The 20,714-nt window shown below is 42.2% G+C and overlaps 2 protein-coding genes across 3 annotated transcripts; both read right to left on the reverse strand.

Moving 5' to 3' along the window:
• Nucleotides 1-237: 237 nt before the first annotated feature.
• On the reverse strand, nt 238-3,465 carry LOC101158963 (THAP domain-containing protein 5). Of its 2 annotated transcripts, none has more exons than XM_004075229.5 (5): nt 3,236-3,465; nt 2,448-2,631; nt 1,647-2,374; nt 675-861; nt 238-601 (listed from the first exon to the last, which is right to left on the reverse strand). In XM_004075229.5, exons 1-5 carry the CDS (start codon nt 3,304-3,306, stop codon nt 491-493), a joined length of 1,281 nt encoding a protein of 426 aa, XP_004075277.1. In that variant the 5' UTR covers nt 3,307-3,465; the 3' UTR covers nt 238-490. The 2 variants fall into 2 exon arrangements, with proteins under 2 accessions (XP_004075277.1, XP_020563691.1); XM_020708032.3 differs by having other exon boundaries at nt 2,448-2,680; nt 3,236-3,389.
• A 1,008-nt stretch (nt 3,466-4,473) lies between these two features.
• Nucleotides 4,474-17,698, reverse strand: ppp5c (protein phosphatase 5, catalytic subunit). Its single transcript, XM_004075227.5, has 13 exons — nt 17,554-17,698; nt 13,955-14,196; nt 11,682-11,829; nt 11,484-11,605; nt 11,335-11,400; nt 11,149-11,247; nt 10,957-11,062; nt 10,727-10,869; nt 6,894-6,981; nt 6,773-6,813; nt 6,516-6,694; nt 6,306-6,387; nt 4,474-5,398 (listed from the first exon to the last, which is right to left on the reverse strand). The coding sequence occupies exons 1-13, from the start codon at nt 17,648-17,650 to the stop codon at nt 5,336-5,338; spliced, it is 1,476 nt and encodes a 491-aa protein (XP_004075275.2). The 5' UTR covers nt 17,651-17,698; the 3' UTR covers nt 4,474-5,335.
• Nucleotides 17,699-20,714: the final 3,016 nt, after the last annotated feature.

Below are 20,714 nucleotides of genomic sequence, written 5' to 3' on the forward strand. Positions count from 1 at the left end.
ATCCTGAAACACTGAATTAGCATCTTTTGATTTATTATGCCCCAAAAGAGATCGTCTTAGAACAGCCCTGAAAGTTCAAACTTGTCAAAAAAACCAAACGGGCAACTTTTCTTTCCCACGTCTCCAAACAAGTCCTGACTGAGTTCCAGTGTCTCTTTTCTTCTAGGGAGCCTCAGAGGTTCTTTTCACATCCTTCATGTTTTTAAATCACATCTGCGAGATCAAACCAAACCGCTACACGTTTTTATTGATTTATTTTTTTGCAAACAAAAATTCTTTATTGAGTCAGAAAATTGACGGGAGAACAAATCAAACTATAAATTACAAATAAAACATTCATTTGTCTTTTTTTTTTAAATCAATCCTTTCTGTTTGTGCGAAAACGGACAGCAGACGGTTCTGCACATTCAGGAACGTCTCATGTTAATTGGAACTAAACGTGGTCAGGTACCGTGACGTTTGCAGCAGAATTCATTTGGCGCAAACACGTTTACAGTGAATCGTGGAGTGGCGTGTAGACGAAGGCGGCGCCGTCTTCCTCGTAGATGATGGCCACGGCCCCAGAAGGTTGTGGCGCCCCTGCGGCCGTCTGCAGACACGCCTGAGGAGAAGGTGGAGAACGTTCAGGACCGGTTGCGGACCGAGACGAGCGCAGAGGTCGGGGGGCAGCTCACCCTCTCCAGCAGCTGCAGGCGCTCCTCGTTCAGCAGGTTGCTCTGCCGCAGCTGGACCACCGTGCTCTCCAGCGCCAGCAGCTTCTCCAGGTGGCGGCGGTGGCGCTGCTGCAGCACCTTCACCTTCCTCTGCAGCTCCGCCACCGTGGCCTCCAGCTGCTCCTTACTCAGGCTGTTTTTGTGGTAGCTGATCGAGCAGCACAAAAGACGTAAAAAAACAAGCTGCAAGCAGCCGTTTTTGCACAATTCCCCGACGTTTTTACCGTGTTTTATCTGACTTTAACGTCTCAGGATGTGAAATCTTCATCATTTTCCTTTACTGAAACCAAACTTTGAGGCATAATTTCACGTGTTGGTCGTTTTAGTCCATAGCAACCAAACATGTTTTTTTTCATGTCATATACGGTCAGTTTTATGTCCCTACATCAAACCCATTTAAAACTGTTCCCTAGCAACCGTAGTTCTAGCGCATTAGCAGCGATGTATTCAGCCTGAGACCTTTTGGTGACGTGTTAATCAATGTTTGTTAAATCAGTGGTATAAATAAATTCACACACATCTGGATCATTTTACTGTAGTTCATAACTGCCTCTTGCATGGTGTCACCATGGCAACCCGGCTAACAAAAGTTAAATGGCATTCACAAAAAAATCAACCTTTGATGGTCTTTTTATGACTGATGCTGCTCCAAACAGACACATTGAGATCTGTAGACATGAAAGGCACACGACGCCATCTCGCTGAAGTCATCTCGGCCCGGAAAACAGTGGTTGCTAGGGAACGTTTGAAATTTTACTTTAACGTAGAAACGTGATGTTTGGTGCACATGTTCATCAGGCAGAGACATGGCAAAAAAGAAATGGTTGCCATGGAGTGAAAGTTTAAGGAGGCTAAATACTCTGATTCAAAGTGTAACTTTTTAGCAGCTAAAGCAGTTTTAGCTCTAAAGTGGGGATGCATTTCTCATCTTACCAGTGTTCTTCAAGCTGGTGATCAAGCTGCTCTGAATCTTCTGCCTCTGACAGGCCGTCGTCTCCATCGGCGTCCGGTCTCTGCAGAGCGACGACCATGGGCGCTGGAGATGGCGGCGAGTGTTTGGAGGTGATGGGCACCGTGGAGGAGATGGGCTCTGAGCTCAGAGCTGAGGACAGCACCGTCTCCGGGGACGACGTGAACTGCGTGGAGGTCTCACTTGGATACACGTTTGGTATCGTCTCAAAGTAGGCGATGACCGGATCGCTCCCGTGGACCTCTGGGAAATCTTCCGCCATGTAAGTCACCTCTGGGACTTTATCCCAGAAGATGGGGTCGGTCGTGACCAGAGTGCCGCCCTGACTCCAAATGGCAGCAGTGATGGAATCCATGAGCTCTTCTTGGCCGTCCGTCATCAGCACCACCTCCGCGTTCTCACCGCGGGTCGGATCATTGGCCGTCTGGTTTGAAGGTAGAGAGATGTTTCCACCTGAAGAGTCCAAGTCCGTCTCAGGAGAACGTCCAGGTCCAGCCGGCTCCACTGAACTGATCTCTACCTGCTGCGACAGGCTGACAGCAACCTTATACAGATGCACCGCGTGCACAGCGTCTTTCACTTCTACAGCGTCCAAAGCCGCCGTGCCGTCATCCGAAACCGCCACGCTGCCATTCTTCTCGCTTCTGATCCGCTTTGGATTCCAACCACTCTGATCCACAGCCTTCCTTTTCTGCACAAAGAACCAAACAAAAGCTTGACAACAAAAGAAAACCGAACTCCACCAGAAACCTGCTTTGACTCACTTCAGACGCCTCAAAGAGCGTGGGTACGGCGTCCGCCTCCAGGTAACGGATTCCCCAACGCACTTTAAAGCACGAGGGGGTAAAATGCTGGTGGCAGATGTACTGATGGCGAGAGGGGGTCCAGTTGTGGCGACCCATGTTTCTTAGCCATTCCTGCAGCCGGACCGGGTCGTGCAGCGGGAACCTAGGAGGTGGACAGGCGGGAATGACAGCATCACCCGAACAGATAAAGACTGCATTCAAGAGAAAACAGAAAAACGTTTTTTTAAGTTGACATATAATCGGTCTTTTAAAAATGCTATTAGTTCCATTGTGGTGTCACAAGGGATTTTCGTGATTTTAAAGTGTCAGGTCGCCAAGACAAATAAATAAATGATGGACGTGTGATCTGAACCAACATAAACTTCTATAAAAGTAAAACAAAAGCCTTATACGTTATCAATTATGTCACAAACTTCTTAACTATGAAATTCATCTCTTTGCCTTTATACTTAATGCCACAAAGTAGTAGAATTAGACTTAAAAAACAGTTTTTTTGTGAGTTGCTGCGTATAAATAAAGTTATGTTAAATTGAATGTCTTAGTTACTGTTACACATGAATAAAGTTTTATAATCGATAAAGTTTTATGTATCCTTCCGCGCAAAAATTCAAGAGTCACTAATTATTAATTTTTATTTTACGATGAATCAATACTTAATATACAATCAAGTGTCTCAAAGGTCAAAGCAGACACGGATGTGTCAATCCTCCACCTTGATCGGCCGGGTGGCGTAAAGATGGACTCACTTGTAGAAGCTTCTCCTCTCGCCGCCGCCGGACTCGCTCCTGCAGCTCAGCACCGAGCAGTACTTCGGCATCTCCGTCCGCCGAGTTTCGACTGCCGAATCCAGCCGCGTTCATGCCAAGAGGAAGGAGAGTCCTTCCTGGTCCCGGTCCGCACCCTGCGCTGCCGTGTTTGCTTCACGCGTGGCGCACACAGGGCGCGAGGAATCAGCTGTTCGACGTGCTGACGGCACAACGCACGCGACGGCTCCGCTCAGTGCTCTGATTCGCCGCTTCGCCCGTCAGTCAGATGACGTCACGTTGACAGGAGCGTTTTTAAGGTGCGATCGTTAACTGGCTGTAATGCTTTAATTTGTGGCTATAAATAAGGCATGTATACATTTATTTATTTATATTTTTTACTTCTTCGTGGCACTTGAAGATAGTTTAGAACAAAAGTTTTTTTTTTTTTTGTTGAAAGTGTGATGACGGTGGTTTAGTCTGAGAATTGTATGGCAAGCTGTTGCGACCAAAAATGAGCAACAGCGCAATAAATCAAATTATAATTTTGGCAAAATATATTCTAAAATGGTTAGAAATGGTCTTTATCCGAAATAATTTCAAAGAATGTTGTCTTTACAGTAAAATTAGTTATGGGAAATCAACAAAAATTATAAAGACTATTTAGAACATGTGAGTTTTTAACATCAATCTAGCAGACAACTAATTTGATTTTCCTTTAGTTTATTTATTTATGACATTTTTTCATTTGGTTTGCTTGAGGAAGACGTTCTTAAATTACACATTTTCAAATTCAAATTACTCAGATTCAGATTTATTTAGAAAAAAATCTGATTACTCCTTACTCTTGTATGAAAATAGCTGAATAGCTGTGGCTGCCCCCCCAGCTAAAACTAATATTCTTACATTTTAAGTAGAAGTGAAGTACTTCTACCCTTAACAAAAACCAAACTCCCTTTTTCTACACCCATTTGAAAGAAAAGTATACTTTCTAAAACAAAATAAAAAAATAATAAACTAAAAATAAACTTCCTGGTTGAATGGACGACAAATTGAAAAAAGGAAAGGAAAAGAGATGCTACCCTTATATTTACTTTTCTTTTTTTGCCAGGAAAAAAAAAAATATATATATATAGTTTAGTTTTTTTTTTACAAGTGAAGTTAATACCAAATAATTCTAACCTTAAAAAAAATTGAAATCTTTTTGTGTTGTAAAGTGTCATAAACAAAGATTTTCAAGCTTTTATAATCACTAGACTGGATTTTTTATTCAATAATTTTCTCCAAACATTACACAGGATCTTTAAATGATACAGTATATATATATACATACACATCAGTGTATTATTGTACCTAAAAAGTTGACTCGTTGGACATCTGTGCGTTTCAAGACAGGATTGTTTTCTGGACGTTTGTGTGATGAGAGAAAGTTTGGGGTCAGTAAGTCGGCCAGAACGAAGATGTGCTGTCGTCAGCGTTTGGGATCAAAGCTGGATGCGGAGCGGGGCTGTGCGGGTGCGGCCCGCTTCGGTGGCGCGACGATGACGACGGTGGAGGATGAGGAACCTGGAGTGCGACGGTACTTTCCACGCAGGAAGCGACACAGCAGTGCAAAATTCATGTTCTCAGCAGAATACATCACTAATGGCAAACAGCACCGTTGTGGCTGAACCCAGACACTTCTTCGGCGCGGAGTCGCGGTCGGATTCTGACTCCTGATGGATTACAAAGCGAGGGGACGCTGGAGGTGGTTTGAGTAACACTGACGCTGCTCCTGAACCAGCCAATGGTTTCAGACTCACAAGGCGTTCTTGCTAAAACTGAACAATCATTAAATACAGATCTTTGGTACAGACCAGCTATTTGAAGCCATCGGCTGAGCGTCTCACAGACCTAAAACCCAAGTAGCTCAAAGAAAGAAAAGACAGAAATCGTCCAAACGTGTTGGGGGCGGGTCTCCGTGGCCCCGCTGGAATAGGAGATCGGGAAGAGGGAACGACGGAAACGGGGGGGGGGGGGGGGTCCCTCGGGCTAAGCATGTCCGAGTGCTGCAGGGAATGAGGCGGCAGGGATGCTGCGGGGTCTGACGGGACGTCCTGGACTCTACATCATCCCCAGCTGCATTAGCGTGTTAGCGTACGCCATGGGCTTGACATTCGGATGAGGCTGTGAAACACATGTGGCACATTTTAGAGTCGACTCCAGCGAACACAACAACACTGGTAGAGTGGGTCCTCGTTTATCAGCGGGGTTGCGTTCAGAAAAAGTATTCCTCGTTTTCAAAATCATTCTAGATGCTTAAAGGCTGTAAAACTCCAGACTAGAACATTTTCACACTTTTCTCTCCTTTAAAGCTCAAATCTTCATGGAATAGAAACAAAGAAACTGATCGCGATTGAAGATTTATGTGAATGTGTCACATTCTGTACATGGAGGAGGGTGATTGACGAGGCAAACAGCCAATCAGGATGCAGAACACACTGCGGTGTGAAAGTAATGAATGTAATTTTAAATAAAAACATTGTAAAGCTCAACTAAGAAACATTCAGAAACAACAAAAGACGGCGTTATAGCGATGGACCGCCGCAGATCCTTTAATGACTATTTGTTCAAATTTGATTCACCTATGTGGGAATAAATAGAGTTTTGTAATGTATTTAAAAAGTAGAATTTTTATTTCTAAATTGAGTTTCAGTTCATCAAGATTTTACCTAAAAAAAGAATTTAACATAGTATGAAAAATGTTCTTGTTTTAGTCAAAAACTCTCATTAGCATAAAGAAATTCATCACATTTGACTCATTATAGGAACATATCTCAATCATGTTTTTAAAAGAACAAACCCTGTCCGTATGAACGGGTATCTTAGGTCTTCTAGAAATACATTTTTGCGTTAATATGTAGATTTGAGGACAGCATATGCATATGGGTGTGTCACTGTTCTGCCAATCCCCCCAAAAAACAAGCAGGACTTGAGCTTTGAAGGAGCGGCGTTCGGGGACGTTTTACCTACAAGTTCAGGATCTGAGCAAACAGCTAAAAAAATAAATAAATAAATAAAGCAACACACTAACCACAGCTGTGAACTGGTGAAATTCTGGCTTGAGGTCTGATCCCCTGAGGTGGATGTAAGCTCCTTTATTTCCCATCTGATCACTGGAAGAAGAATGTTACCATGGTTACGCAGCAGGAAACAATCTCTTCAACTCTTAATGTAAAAATGTCAGAGCTTTTTTAGAAAAAGGAAGCCTGGACGCCTGCAGGAGTCCGTCCGGCGGACGTACCAGTAGTTGGGCGCTGAGAACACGGTGATGCACTTCCCTGAGTGGGTGACCTCGTAACCCTCAGCTTTGACCTCGTGACTGCGGATGATGTAGTCCAGCTTGTTCTTCTCCAGGAAGCTCTCCGTCACGTCCGGTCCGAACTGACAGCTCACTCCCCTCTTGCTGACCGACCGGCCGTTCTGCAGGACACACGGCTGTGAGATCTGCGCTCTGAAGGGAAACCGTCAACGGACACTCGCGCGTGGACGAGAACTGACCTGAGGCTGCGGGTCTGACCAGAGGAGGTCGCACATGGGACCTGTGAAGAGAGCGTGCGCGCCGTTTAGTCAAACGTCCGTTCATCCGTTTTTATGACGTCGGGTGAACCTGAAGCCTGACCTGAGTCTGGAGGTTGTCGATTTCTGTCGATCTTCCTAATGTCGTCCAACGTGACGCCGTCTTCACTGAAAAGTCCGCCGTGCATCACCTGAAAGCCAGAGTGTGAGATCATCAGGAGGCGCTCGGACCAGGACAACCCTGGAGCTCAGTCTGACGCCAGCCCGGACGAGGAAACAAAGACGTTCACGGATCTTTTTGTCTGCAGGTGGATGCATCAGAATGGAGCGGAGCAGGAAGCTCGTGGCCCCGCCCACTGTATTACTACGTCACCAATACAATCTTTTTCTAACGCCGTTTTTTTCATCTTCTTCTGATCTGCAACGATTTGCATAAAGAATGCAGCTGTGAGCTTTATGTTCTTTATAAATGTCCTCAGTCGTCAGAAAATGTTAAAAACACGTTTTTTTTATCAGAGTGGGTCTTTAAAGCCACGGCTCATCTCAGCCAAATCCATGGGATGGGCTTGGTTTCAGTGTTCACACCTGAAAAAAAAACACAGCATGTCCTCTGAGAGGTTCGGGTCGACCACGGCTCCGCCCGTGGTCAAGAAGCCGCTCCACTGGAGATTTGGATTCACAAATCGAGCTCATCGATTCACAGATCCAACAGCGGTTCTTAGTATTTAATAACAAAACATAAACGTCGCTGTCGTTTTGGATCATTTTATAACAAATCCTGAAAATAGTCTTCATAGTTTTCAATCCTCAAACGTTCGCCGACTACAGTTGGAAGCTTCCATTTGCTCAAGAAGGTGGTAACTACAGTACAGACCACACCTTCTCATTCAAAGAGTTTTCTTTACTTTCATGACTATGAAAAATGTAGATTCACACTGAAGGCATCAAAACTGTGAATGAACACATGTGGAATTAAATACATAACAAAAAAGTGTGAAACAACTGAAAATATGTCATATTGTAGGTTCTTCCAGAGGTAGTCACCTGAAATGGTTTTGTGTGCCCTGTCTGGTTTAACAAGTGTGATTTCTTGCCTTATAAATGGGGTTGGGACCGTCAGTTGTGTTGTGCAGAAGTCAGGTGGATACACAGCTGATAGTCCAACTGAATAGACTGTTAGAATTTGTATAACGGCAAGAAAAAAGTACAGAAAAACGAGCGGCCATCATTACTTTAAGAAATGAAGGTCAGTCAGTCCAAAGAATTGGGAAAACTTTGAAAGAGTCCCCAAGTGTAGTCACAAAAACCATCAAGCGCTACAAAGAAACTGGCTCATATACGGACCGCCGCAGGAAAGGAAGACCAAGAGTCACCTTGAGGATAAGTTCATCGACTAAGTTCATCCGAGTCACCGGCCTCAGAAATGGCAGGTTAACAGCAGCTCAGATTAGAGAGCAGGTCAATGGCACACAGAGTTCTAGCAGCAGACACATCTCTACAACAACTGTTAAAAGGTGTGAATCAGGCCTTCATGGTAGAATATCTGCTAGGAAACCACTGCTAAAGAAAGCCAACAAGCAGAAGAGACTTGTTTGGCCTAAAGAACACAAGGAATGGACATGAGACCAGTGGACATCTGTGCTTTCCATCTTACAGCGGCATGCTATTCCATCCGGTTTGCGTTTAGTTGGACCATCATTTATTTTTCAACAGGACAATGAGCCCAAACACACCTCCAGGCTGTGTAAGGGCTATTTGACCAAGATGGACAGTGATGGGCCAACAAGTGCTAAGCATCTCTGGAAACACCTTGGAACCCATTTCAGGTGACTAACTCTGGAAGATCATCCAGAGAATGCCAAGAGTCTGCAAAGCAGTAATCAAAGCAAAAGGTGGCTACTATGAAGAACCTATAATATGACATTTTCAGTTGTTTCACACTTTTGTGTTAATTCATAGTTGTGATGCCTTCAGTGTGAATCTACAATTTTTTCATAGTCATGAAAATAAAGAAAACTCTTTGAATGAGACGGTTTGTCCAAACATTTGGTCTGTACTGTAAAGATGGAACAACTAGAAAACCCTCACAGTCCATTTATTTGAACTTTGCCAACAGAAAACATGTTTTGCAACCAAATGTTTTGATCTTAAGAGGAAAAAAAGAAAACTCCCTATAACTCCAGGCGACTTCTCTGCCACGTTTTCAGTCACATGACATCACAATACCGTGTAAAATTCATATTTATTATGTTTTCTATCCACGTTCTCATTATATTTAAGTCTAAACACACGACGTATCATAAATGCTGGACTGATCACCGTGAATCAGCGGATTCTGCCGCGCAGGAAAGCGGCTTTGCATCAAAATGAGACTTGTGAGACTTGGCCCCTACCACTCCTCCACCCGCACACTGAACATTGGGGCGCCACAGGGCTGTGTGCTAAGCCCCCTGCTGTACTGCCTCTACACTTACGACTGCAGTCCAGCCCACAACAACAACTGCATCATAAAGTTTGCCGACGACACCACGGTGGTCGGACTCATTCCCAGGGGGGAGGAGTCTGCCTACAGAGAGGAGGTCCTGAAGTTGACAACCTGGTCCTCAGAGAACAACCTCACCCTGAACACCAGCAAAACCAGGGAGATCATAGTCGACTTCAGGAAACACCTTCAAGTTCCTCGGCATCATCATCTCTGCAGACCTTTCCTGGACAGCCAACACCACCGCCATCATCAAGAAGGCTCAGCAGCGTCTGCACTTCCTGAGGGTCCTCAGGAAGAACAAAATTAAAACCAACCTGCTGCTGACCTTCTACCAGTCATCCATCCAGAGCCTGCTCACTTACTGCACAACTGTTTGGTTCGGCAGCTGCACGGCCGCGGATAAAAAGAGACTGCAGAGAGTCGTAGAGACAGCTGAGAAAATCATTGGGTGCCCTCTCCCCACACTGACGGACATCTACTCCGCGCGCTGTCTCACCAGGGCTCAGAACATCATTAAGGACAGTTCACACCCCGGCTCAGACCTGTTCAACCTGATGCCCTCCGGGAGGCGCTACAGAGGCATCAGAAGCAAAACGAACAGACTAAAAAACAGCTTCTTTCCAAAGGCAATAACAATCCTCAATTCCCAAATGCACAGATAAGAGGAAAAAAAAAAACGAGAAAAAAAAACATTCCTTTTACTCTGTCCACAGTCTGACCACAGTGTCATCTATCTACCTCATTGCCACCTCTGCACTTTGACATGTCTACGCACAGTTTTTTCATACGCAATTTTTGCACTATTATCTCGGCACTCTCCAATACAGTTTACAGCTTATATTGCACACTTGTATATACTGTTTGTTTGCTTGTTTGATTTTATTATATTACAATGTTATCTTTACTACTTTTCCCTTCCTTACTGTTCTTGCACTGATGGTGATGCTTAAATCTCATTGTACTATGCACAATGACAATAAAGCCATTCTATTCTATTCTATTCTAAAATGCAGCACTTTACGGAGCTAATGGGCGCAAAGCGGCTATAAAAAACGCTTTTCTGTAAGAAATCAGAATCAGCTGATTCACAGTGATTTACATAAAGGGTTAAAGCAAATTCAGTTTTTTTATGAATTTATGTCAGTAAACAGGAACCCCCCCCCCACTACCAAAAAAATAGCTTTAGTTTGAAAATGGGAAGCTTCCCCGACACTTTTTTTAGAATATTTGGACGTTCAGCTTTTTTTTTTTTAGTTTACAAACTTAAAATCCAACAATATCCTGCGTTTTACAGCAATAAATATATTGTGCTCGAGTTATATTTTTACTGCACTGGAGAATATTTGCACTCGGATCCTCATTCGTGTCTTTTTTTCTCCTTCATCTCTTCCCCCCTTAAAAATGGCGGACCCGTCCTGCTGCAGGAACACCCCCCCCCCGTGTGAACTCACCAGCACTTTGCTGTTGATGCACTGAGCGAGAGGAAGCCACTGGAAGACCTCGCTGAACAGCTGGAACATCTGCGCCGTGTACTTGGCTTTGACCTCCCCTTCAAACCCGTACATCTGGTTCATGTTGTCCGTCTCGTGGTTTCCTGAACACCGTACATGTCTGATTTAGTTCAGCGGAGGCGCGCGAAGGCGCGCGAAGGCGCGCGAAGGCGCTCAAAGGCGTCACGCACCTCTCAGTAGGTGAAAGTTGTCGGGGTAGAGCAGCTTGAAGCCAAAGAGAGTGAGGATGACCTCGAGGGAGAAGGAGCCGCGGTCCACAAAGTCCCCGTTGAACAGCTGAACGCCGCAGTCAAGGAAAATGACGCACGAGTTCTGCGTTTGACGACTCTGGGGCACGACGTGCCGCCGTGACGGAAGGATACGTAAGGGTTGGCGTCTGACGGTAAGCCGTTCAGCTTGAAAATGTTGAGGAGGTCGTAGTACTGGCCGTGGGTGTCCCCACAAATAGTTAACTTATCTGTCTACGAGGAAACAGGAGGTAAGGAAAAACAAACACCTTTAGAGAACTTTGATGCCGTTGACCAACCAATCAGGGACGTCCTCCTCACCTCCTTTAACGTGATTTCAACCAGACTGGGTAACTTCGACAGAACGTCTTTAACCTGCACCAAAATCTGAAGAAGAGGAGGAGAAAGACTGCAAACAGATGTGAAGGAACGCTGAGCCGGCGGGGGGCCTGAGGGCCGACCGCTCCTACCTGGTACGCACACTTCCTGTGCAGCTTCTTCTGCTCTTTGAACCACTCCATCATGTCCGTCATGAAGCTGACCGTCACCTTTCCATCCTCAAGTTTGGGGCCGGCATAGTCGTCCTCGATGGCTGCAACACAAAGTCACGTCATCTTCCTGCCCCGGCTCCTCGTCGCGTTAGTCTGGCCTCGGAACGGGAAACGTACTCATGCTCTCGATGTCCAGAGAGTCCACCACAGACTTTTTCGTCTCGTCGCTGGCGATGGCTCGCTCGAAGGCTTTCTGCTTCACGATCTTGTTGCACTCCTGGTACTTCATCTTGGCGTCCTTGTCGTTCGGTCGAACCCTCACGACCTGTCGCCACAAAGCAGAGACGGCGGGAAAATATGAGAACACGTTGTCCGGATGGAGCGTTTCTGACGTCTCTCCGCCGGGTTTGAAGGAGAAACAACTGCAGCTGCGTAAAAAAATATATAGTTGAAGCGACTTCACAGCATTCATGAATCAATGAAGCACCAGTTTAGATCAGCAGATCTGTACAACAAAATTTCATTAAAATAAATACCAGTGGAAGCGCTTTCTATTCTGGTTCTATTGTTAAATATATGAATGAACTCATCCCATGTTGCTCATGGGATGTCGTCACCCTCTGGTTTGGTAGCTGGTTTTGTTTTTGTCCTGCATTCTTAGTTCATTCATTTCAAACATTTTATAATAACAACAACAGAAAAATGGTTTTGTTTGGTTTGCTAAACCGAACATTAAAAATAAAACAAATAAAAGATAAAATAATACTAATAAAAAAATAAAATAAACCCATTATGTGCTAAACGATTAGCGGTAAATAAATAAATCAACACTAAAGAGAGCTTGTTGTGAGTCTGAGGGGGAGACGCTCAGCCTAAACGCCGTTTGATTGAACTCGAGTGAGTAAAATGTTGCTCGATTCTAGAGCAGTGCTGCCCTCTAACCCCCACCCCCCACCCTGGAGCCGCCCCGTGGGTCAATTGGTACCAGGGGAGGTAAAAAACAGAACAACTTTTTGGGTTTTACCTATCTTGTTCAATTCAATTCAACTTTATTTGTATAGCCCAAAACTACAACAACAGTCGTCTCGATAGGCTTTAGATAAATGTAGGGTAACATCAAATTTAAAAGGATCATGAACACACACAATTTAATAGAAACTGAACTAACTAAACTAAAACTGGACATCGCTGCCTTTAGACCCTTCTTGGCGGTAAGGAAAAACGGATTCTGGGAAAAAACGACGAAGCCTCCCCCTGGACAGACAGGCAATGCCAGAACTCCAACTCTACAACTACACTTATTCTACAGGAAGTTTTATTTTGAAACACTAGCGGATTCTCTCCATCAAATCTGTCTATGACGAATGTCAAGTTTCGCCTCGGTCAGCGCCGTCGCTCTGACCGCCACACTGAAACCCAGACTCTACAATGTACGACAAACTAATTGGAGACACAATTCAAGAAGACAAACTAACAAAAACACAAAAATAGCCGTTAAATTATGAGAAAGTATTCAAAATATTTTGAGAATAAAGTTGTATAATTATGACAAAAGTTATGACCAAAAAACTTGTTGCAAACTTAGAAGGTAGTAATATTAAAGGCATTCAGTTATTTTAAAAATATAATAACAACAAAATCTTTATGTTATGAGAATAAAGCCGTTTGAAAATGAATTCAACATTTGATGAGAATTAAGTCATAACTTTATGCTTCTAAAAGTTGTAAATTTACAAGGAAAAAGTCCCGCTCCTTAAATCATAAAATGTCTCATTTAGCTTTGAAAATATTTCAAAGACAAAGGAACATTAGGAGAAATCAGGCGGACATGAAACTGCTCAAGAATTTGGATGTATCTGCTTTCATTTTTTTGTTGATTTAGCGAGCTTTCTTTTTGAAAAAGTTGAGTTTTTGTCCGTGAAATTACTACCTTTTAAAAAATTACGATTTTATTCTTGTATTTATTCATATATATTTATATAAACAACCCCCCCCCCCCTTTCAACGCTCTGCGGGTGGTTTCTCCAATTTAGTAACAAATTGATACAGAAGATGAATCCAGATAAAATAAAACCAAAAAGTTTCTGATTTGTAGAAATTTCCTTTAGATTCATGAAAACTTGTGAAAATTAGGAATTTTCTTACAGCAAAGCTAAATTCAAAAACTTTACCCCAGCAAATATTTTCTGTGTTAAAGATAAATACACACAACGGGTCAAGATCCTAAAAACCAAACAGAAACTATGATGCATCTTCTTGCCCTGATCGATAATCTGAACCTAAACTGAATTAAAGTGCAAAATTGGCGCTCTATGAAAAAAGCCTATCATCAGAAATCATATAGTATACAGTTTATGCAATTCAACAGCTTTGTTTTATTAAACCTTCATCCTCTCACACTAAAGAGGATCAGGGTAGAGAGTGATAAACCTGCAGCATCCGTCACTGACCGTCTCATAGTCCTTCAGAGCAGCTTTGAACTTCCCCAGAGCCATGTTGGAGGTGGCGCGGCGGTAGTAGCCTTTAATGTAGTTCTTGTCCACCTCCAGGGCCTTGGTAGCGTCCGCCAGGGCGTAGCCATAGCACTCGGTGCGCAGGTAGGCCAGGCTGCGGTTGCTGTAGTAGATGGCGTTGGACGGATTGAGCTCCAAAGCCTCTGAGTAGAACTTGATGGCATTTTCATAATCTTTCTCTGGAAAAACACACAAATCCTCCAATATTATTTTCCTCCATAATTCTGTGCAGAACAAACATAAATGTTTAGTTAATTTAAAGGAGGAATTCCTGTTTTACTTGAATATTTGAAACAAAAAAACATCTAAATATTTGAGCTAATTAGGAACTTTAACCTTAAAAAAAGGAAATCTTTCCCCTCCAACATAGACTGACGGTGGTCTGAGGTTTTCAGTCGTTGAGCTGCTTGAATCTAAATATATTTTGTTTTAAAGTTTTTGGTTTTTTCCTTTTAAAGTTGTTTACATTTATTTTAGAAATAAAATTAGCCGGTGACACCCCAAAACCACAAAAACACAAGAATAGAACAAAAACACTCAATTTCACAAGCGCCAGTAGTTCAACCAAAGCTTCTTCACCACACAGTTAACTCATAAACAAAACTTTGACTTCACTGTTTAATGTTCACTACCAGCAAATGTTTTAAATTTCATGAGGGTTTGATAACATCTGCCTCAGGAACTGAATTAAAAAATAAAAGACGTGAAAAACGTGTCATTATTTAGAGATTTCTTTTCTAAAAGTCACAAAGTGACTCTTTTAAATACAGACCACAACAATAAACAGTACACAAAAGTCAGTCATCTGCTACAACATGAGGATTGTCATCATTGGGGAAAGATTTCAAAATAAGAGCACATCACATGACTTTCAGTTTTTTGATGAGACAATAAAAATGTCCTCGGCTTGTATCACCGATTATAACTCGGAGCTTAAAAACAACAAAACATGACAAAGAACGCCTCGTCTATTATCTTTGTTTCAGAAATTTTTATTCACCGTAAATATCAAAGCCTGTTTTTTTATTTTTAAACATTTAATTCTGTCCATAATAGCTGACAATAAATGTCAAATATCTCTGGTTTTTAAAGTTAAATCATTAAACAATGTGTATAATCCCAATTTTTCTCTGTAATAACTCAAAATAATAAAAGACTTCACTTATAATAAAGGCGTTTTCGTTAAAAATGCGTTATTTAAATTGTGTATTCATTTGCATTTACAAATTAAAAGCTTCCTGATCATTGTTTCAAACATGAATCTATGGGAGTTTTAGACAGAGAAAAGGCTATTTTGGGGGGGGGGGGGGGGGGGCAAAAAATATTTCAAAAATAATATAAATTTTTTAAGTTACAAAAACAGTTGTTTGAATTAAACGTATTTTAAATTAACAAAAAAACTCACTTTTAGTCCTTTAGGCTGAAATGACAGCAAACTACTTAAACTGAAGAAGAATTACATCAAAAATAACAATTGAGAAAAACAGAAAGCAGCTTTCAAACTAACGATGTTATTAAGAATTAAAACGTAACTGGTGGAGAAAACCTATAGTATCTAATACGATACATTTAATTTATAGTCCCACATTTCTGGAATTAGGCTTGCTGTTGCCACATCTTTCCAGATACAAAAAAAAAAGCTCAATTGTTAGAAAAAAAGTCATGTTCCATAGTTTAAAGGATTTTTTTTTTAAACAGCACAGAGATACGAAAATATGTGAATTTTTTTCCAACACATGCTGCCTGATAACCAATAATAAACGTTTATTAGATCTAACCTTTGTTCAAACTAGAACATTTAGACTCATAAACATCCCAAAAAACAGTTTGCCGTTTCTCTCTGGGATCTTAAATCACTGCCCCAGTTCAGTCAATGCAAGTGCTGTTAGACGTCTGTGGAGCAGTTCTCCTTCAAATACTCCATGTTCTCCTCCCAAATTAACAGAATTGTGTTGTGGAAAGGTTTGTTTTTCAGCTGGCAGGAATAATCAAAGTCTCTGTTCTCTGTTTCAAAATGAGAGTGCCACAAAACGGCATGTTATCTCTGACTGGAACAGGTTTGGCTGTAGAATTCAGTGGGAAAAGGTTTGGTCCCTGCCCCAAAAGTAATTCATCACCAATAAAATTAGAGACATTTCTTTCAAAGTTCTTCATAAATTTTATCCACTGAAACTTTACCAAGTTTAAAAAAAGATCTGGACATAAACTGTTCATTCTGTCATTTCTTACCAGAAACAGTGCCTCGTCTTTGTTGGTTTTGCTCCTTCACTCACGTGTTTTGGAAAGATTTGATACATTTTATAATAACGCATCTATGTGAAGATTATAGATTATTTTATGAGCATATTATTTTTGGATATTTTACACAAGGGAGACTTAATGCAGAGAAAATATATGCAGTTAATTTACTTATAATTATGGCTAAATACTTTATACACAAGTGTAAATATACCAACAAAAAAACAGTATTTGGTTCTGTATGTAAACGGTATAAAATCCTCCACTAACAAAAAGCTGTGAGAACAGTTGAAACATGGTCTCTTTTGAAACTTTATCAGATTCTTTTACTTTGTTAGTTTTGTATTATTTTTGCTTAACCTGTTGTAAATTGTCATTATTATTGTTTTTTTAATTTTTGTTCATTTCCTGGCGAACGTGAAAATTGTATTTTGCACAGTGTGGAGTTTTGTATTTGGTATTTTGTATGTGCAATATTTGTTCATAAAGTTAAAACAAAAGTTCAGTCAATGCAAAACTTTATTAACAAACGTCATTGACAGAAACTTAGTACTTGCTGGTGTTAAATTTGACATTTTAGTTCAATTATCTGCTGACACTAGTCAATATTTTGAAGTTACTAACTGGTATAAATGTTAAAAAACAAAATTTAAGTGTAGAGTACGAAGACTTTTATGATGGTTTTCTTTTTCTTTACTAAATATATATGTTAAAAAAATACTCAAAAGTAACGGAATGAAAGTAACTTGTAACTCCCCACAACTACTTAGAGGAGAAGAAATAAAAGCTTGGACACAAAAACAAACTAGAATATAAGGACTTTCCTTTGTCATATCTATGTGTGCCATAAAATGTCAAACACTGCTCAGAAAAATGGACTTCCTCCTCTGCCAGTTAGCTTACAGAAAATTCTAGCAGCTGCTCGCTGTTCATTCAAAACAATGCTAACACGTGTCAGGTGTTTTTTTAAGCTAGGGACATCAGACAAACGTGGGTTAAAACTCAACAAAAGAGTCACGTCTGACTCGGTTTCAGTGGCTGGCCCCACTGCGTTTCACGGAACACGCGTGACAGCATGCTTTGACATCGACGCTAGCGGCTTTACTTTAGCAGCTAGCTACCGCTTCCATCCCAATGAATGGAGTTAGCCGTTAGCATGTTGGCTTTGCGCAATATTAGAGACCGGCTCTAGCTGCGAGTACTGCGATAGTGACGCTGCACCAATGCTTTCTATTACAACTCCGTTTTAGTTCTGAGGACGCAGAAAAACACCAGTCATGACAAGCCACACAAATTACCTTTAAAGTAGTTATTCGCCTTCTCCTTGAGTAGCTCCGCTTCATTAGCCGCTTCCGCCATCTTCTCTTCTGTGACGACTTCCGGTTTGTGCGTCATATAGTCAGTTTTCTTAACGTGAAATTGTTATTTTACTTTTTATTTATCGATTAAAAATATATATACAGAAAACAGAAATCTAAAAATACATCACATCAAATATATTTTATAAAAAATAATAATTAACCCTGACAAAAAAAGAAAAACACGTTAAATAATTAGTGTTAGCATTTTTAGCTAAATAAGATATTACTAAAATATTTATTACTGAGTTGTGTTTTCATTTTAAATAAAATAATTTAAATTTACCTGAAATTGGATTACTTTGCTTCCTTGTGTTCATTTTTTCGTTTGTTTTTTATTATTTTTTGTTGTCTACCAGCAGGGGGCGGTATTTACCAATAGCAAAATCACAATCAGAGGAAGATTTCTCCATAAAACTGAGTTTATCTGGAGTTAGCTAGTATTTTGGTCGTTTTATCATAATTATTGAATGAATAGTGTTTATATCACGACATAGGCTCGGTCCTTTTATTTAAATTTAATATAATCCTCATTAGAGTGCGTGAGCAATGCGTTAATATGAAAAGTTGAAGTCTTTGGGTCATTTTTTAAGCAATGGCCGGTTTAAAATGATATAAATATTTGAAACTATCCATATATATGTTGAAGTTTTTTTTACTAAAAGAGTGATCACATCTGGATCTGTATTAGTGATAAACAGATGCTTTTTAGGAGACTTTTAAAGCTCTGATAAAGTTTCTCTCATGCACAAATGTAAATAAAATGTGTTTCCATGATGAACTCTTGAATCTATGGATCCTTTTTAAAGACTTTTTATTTTTATTTTTAGATAACTAGTCTGAAAGAACAGGGTAAATACTTTTAATCTTTTTGTGATCTTTGTTTTTATCTGTACCTGAGCTTAGGTTGACTCCGTTTTCTTTCTTTATTACGGTAATCCAGTTGTGTATGAACCAGTTTGTAATCAAAATAAGGGCACAAAATCACTCAAATACTACTTTTATAGAAACATGTTTTTCCATTTAAGCTTTTCCATCATGACTTCTACTTTCCCCTGAGTTTAAACTTTTTTACTCCTTTATTTTCCGTCTGACATGATTAAAAGGACCAAGAATTCTCCCCAAATGAATTTATTGCCGACAGTTTCGACTCCACGCCTTATTATTACCCAACATTAAACACCTTATCACCTTTTCTGATGGATTGAGCCCAAAACCTAAACAGACGCCTCGGCAAACATGACTGTAAGTGTAGATTTCAGCTTATTTATGCGGCTGCCGTCTTTCGAAGTGCCCGTGGTAATGGAAATGGTCTGGATTGCCCCCACGGTGCAGCTGATAAGGGCGAGCTGCACTCATGTGAGCCTGTGTGGGAGTAACAGCACGGCTAAACACAAACGCGCTCTTTATGTGGAGGGGATTTACGCCACTACGTTGAAATCTGAACCCAGTTGATCGACTTCTGTTGAATAAAAACCCTGGTTTTGTGTTGCACTACAGCCTTCAGGGGGGGTTTCCTTTTGCCTGTCTCCCAGATGGCTTCAAGGCCCCGGGGCCTTTGAGAGCTCACCTTTGTGCTCTCCAGTGATGGAGCCTCGGTCGGGCCTGGCACAGGTGGTTCACACAAACGTGAGAAGCCAGACTTTTCCACAAACTCCAGAAACAGAGAGTTTGGAGGTTGGTGTACAAGGAAAGAAGTCAGAGGGGTGGATGTGTCACAGAGGATGCAGTCCAGTCGAGTGCACTGCGGTGACTCACCAGCGGGCCAGCGGTGGGGTGACTCACCGTGACCCCCCCCCCATGTTCACCTCGGAGGGCGAGTTCACTTTCCCTCGCTAAGATCAACCACCAGCCACATCTAAATCTGGGAGGCTTTTACTAGAGCGGCGTAGGAGGAGGTGGACAGAAAACACGACGAGACGGTCGACGCGGACACTGAGGGGGTGGGAGGGTGTTTGATGGATGCTTTGGCCGTGGAGGGGTCCTGCAGAGACGTACGAGGAAGCGAAGAAGGAGACGGATGAAGGTCGGGGATGTGAGCGGCGTTCTGGGCTGCAGGCCAGCAAAGGAGGGATTCGGTTACACCAGCCCGCTCCAGACCTTCCAACCATTTATTATCTTGTATTACAAGAAGTTCAGGCCTGTTCTCTGCAAACGGAGAGCTCTCCTGTTGCACTCTGTCGCAATATTTCACTAATGAGCGCTCGACTTAAGGGATCTGTGGGGGGCCGAGCTGATTTGAAACACATGTTTTTCTAGCAGGCAGGGCAGAAGACTTAGAGGCTCGTTCCTGTCCGTCTCACGCCGGCCCTGTTGAGACATTCGCATCGACGATAAGCCGGCTTTTCTCTCCGATTATCTCTGACTCACGGAGGGGAACGATTACAAAACATTAGAGAGTCTTCACAGGCCGGCGAAACCTCCTGTCGATCCCTTCAGCCGTCAGTCAGCGTCCCCCAACGTGACGCCATGCCTGTTTGCTCAGGTCGCTCGCGGTACAGAGGAGCTGGAAACTCCTCGTAAGTGGAAAAAGAAACGCGATACTCACCTGCTCTACCTTCACACACTAAAACTCTGTCTGCAGCCACAGAGAGGACTGGAGGGGTTTGGAAAACACAACACAAGAAGGAAGTAAAGACGCTTTTCAGTTCAGATTGTGGGAGTAGCAACCATTTCAAGTCTAAATCCCTGAAATGTTTTTTTTTTTCATCTCCAACACTTTCATGTCCGCCTTAAAACCAAACCCTAACGGTTTAGCAAAGCTCTGAGTTGGATGTACTGCAGTATGTACTGCATGTACTGCGTGTCTCTTGAGACCCTTCATTAGATCCAAAGGTCAGCCATCAAACGAGAGCGGTGGAACCAGCCGGGGTGGTTCCTCTGGTGGGAACACCACCCGGACGTGTCCCTGGTGAGGCATTATGGGCATGGCCAACAGGCAGAAGCAGTGAAGCAGACCCTGGACACCCTGGAGAGATCGTATCTCCTGCTGTCCTGGAAATGCCTCAGTGTCCTCCCAGAGGAAGACACTTGGACCGCCGTCTTCCTCACCCAGCATGGATGAGCTGAAGATGACAGATGAGATTTTGTACTCAGTGCTT

The sequence above is a fragment of the Oryzias latipes genome, chromosome 13, assembly GCF_053564925.1.
Source record: "Oryzias latipes strain Hd-rR chromosome 13, Olatipes_Hd-rR_3.1".
NCBI lineage: Eukaryota > Metazoa > Chordata > Actinopteri > Beloniformes > Adrianichthyidae > Oryzias > Oryzias latipes.

Excerpts from the sequence above, each read along its gene's own strand:
- ppp5c (XM_004075227.5), bottom strand. The coding sequence starts at position 17,650 with ATGACGCACAAACCGGAAGTCGTCACAGAAGAGAAGATGGCGGAAGCG. Across the intron at positions 6,982-10,726 it reads GCATCAACAGCAAAGTGCTG|GTGATGCACGGCGGACTTTT; the intron begins GTGAGTTCACAC and ends TCTGGCTTTCAG. Across the intron at positions 5,399-6,305 it reads TTCACCAGTTCACAGCTGTG|CCTCATCCGAATGTCAAGCC; the intron begins GTTAGTGTGTTG and ends TGTGTTTCACAG.
- LOC101158963 (XM_004075229.5), bottom strand. The coding sequence starts at position 3,306 with ATGCCGAAGTACTGCTCGGTGCTGAGCTGCAGGAGCGAGTCCGGCGGC. Across the intron at positions 2,632-3,235 it reads GAGAGGAGAAGCTTCTACAA|GTTCCCGCTGCACGACCCGG; the intron begins GTGAGTCCATCT and ends TCCACCTCCTAG. Across the intron at positions 862-1,646 it reads CACCAGCTTGAAGAACACTG|CTACCACAAAAACAGCCTGA; the intron begins GTAAGATGAGAA and ends CTGCTCGATCAG.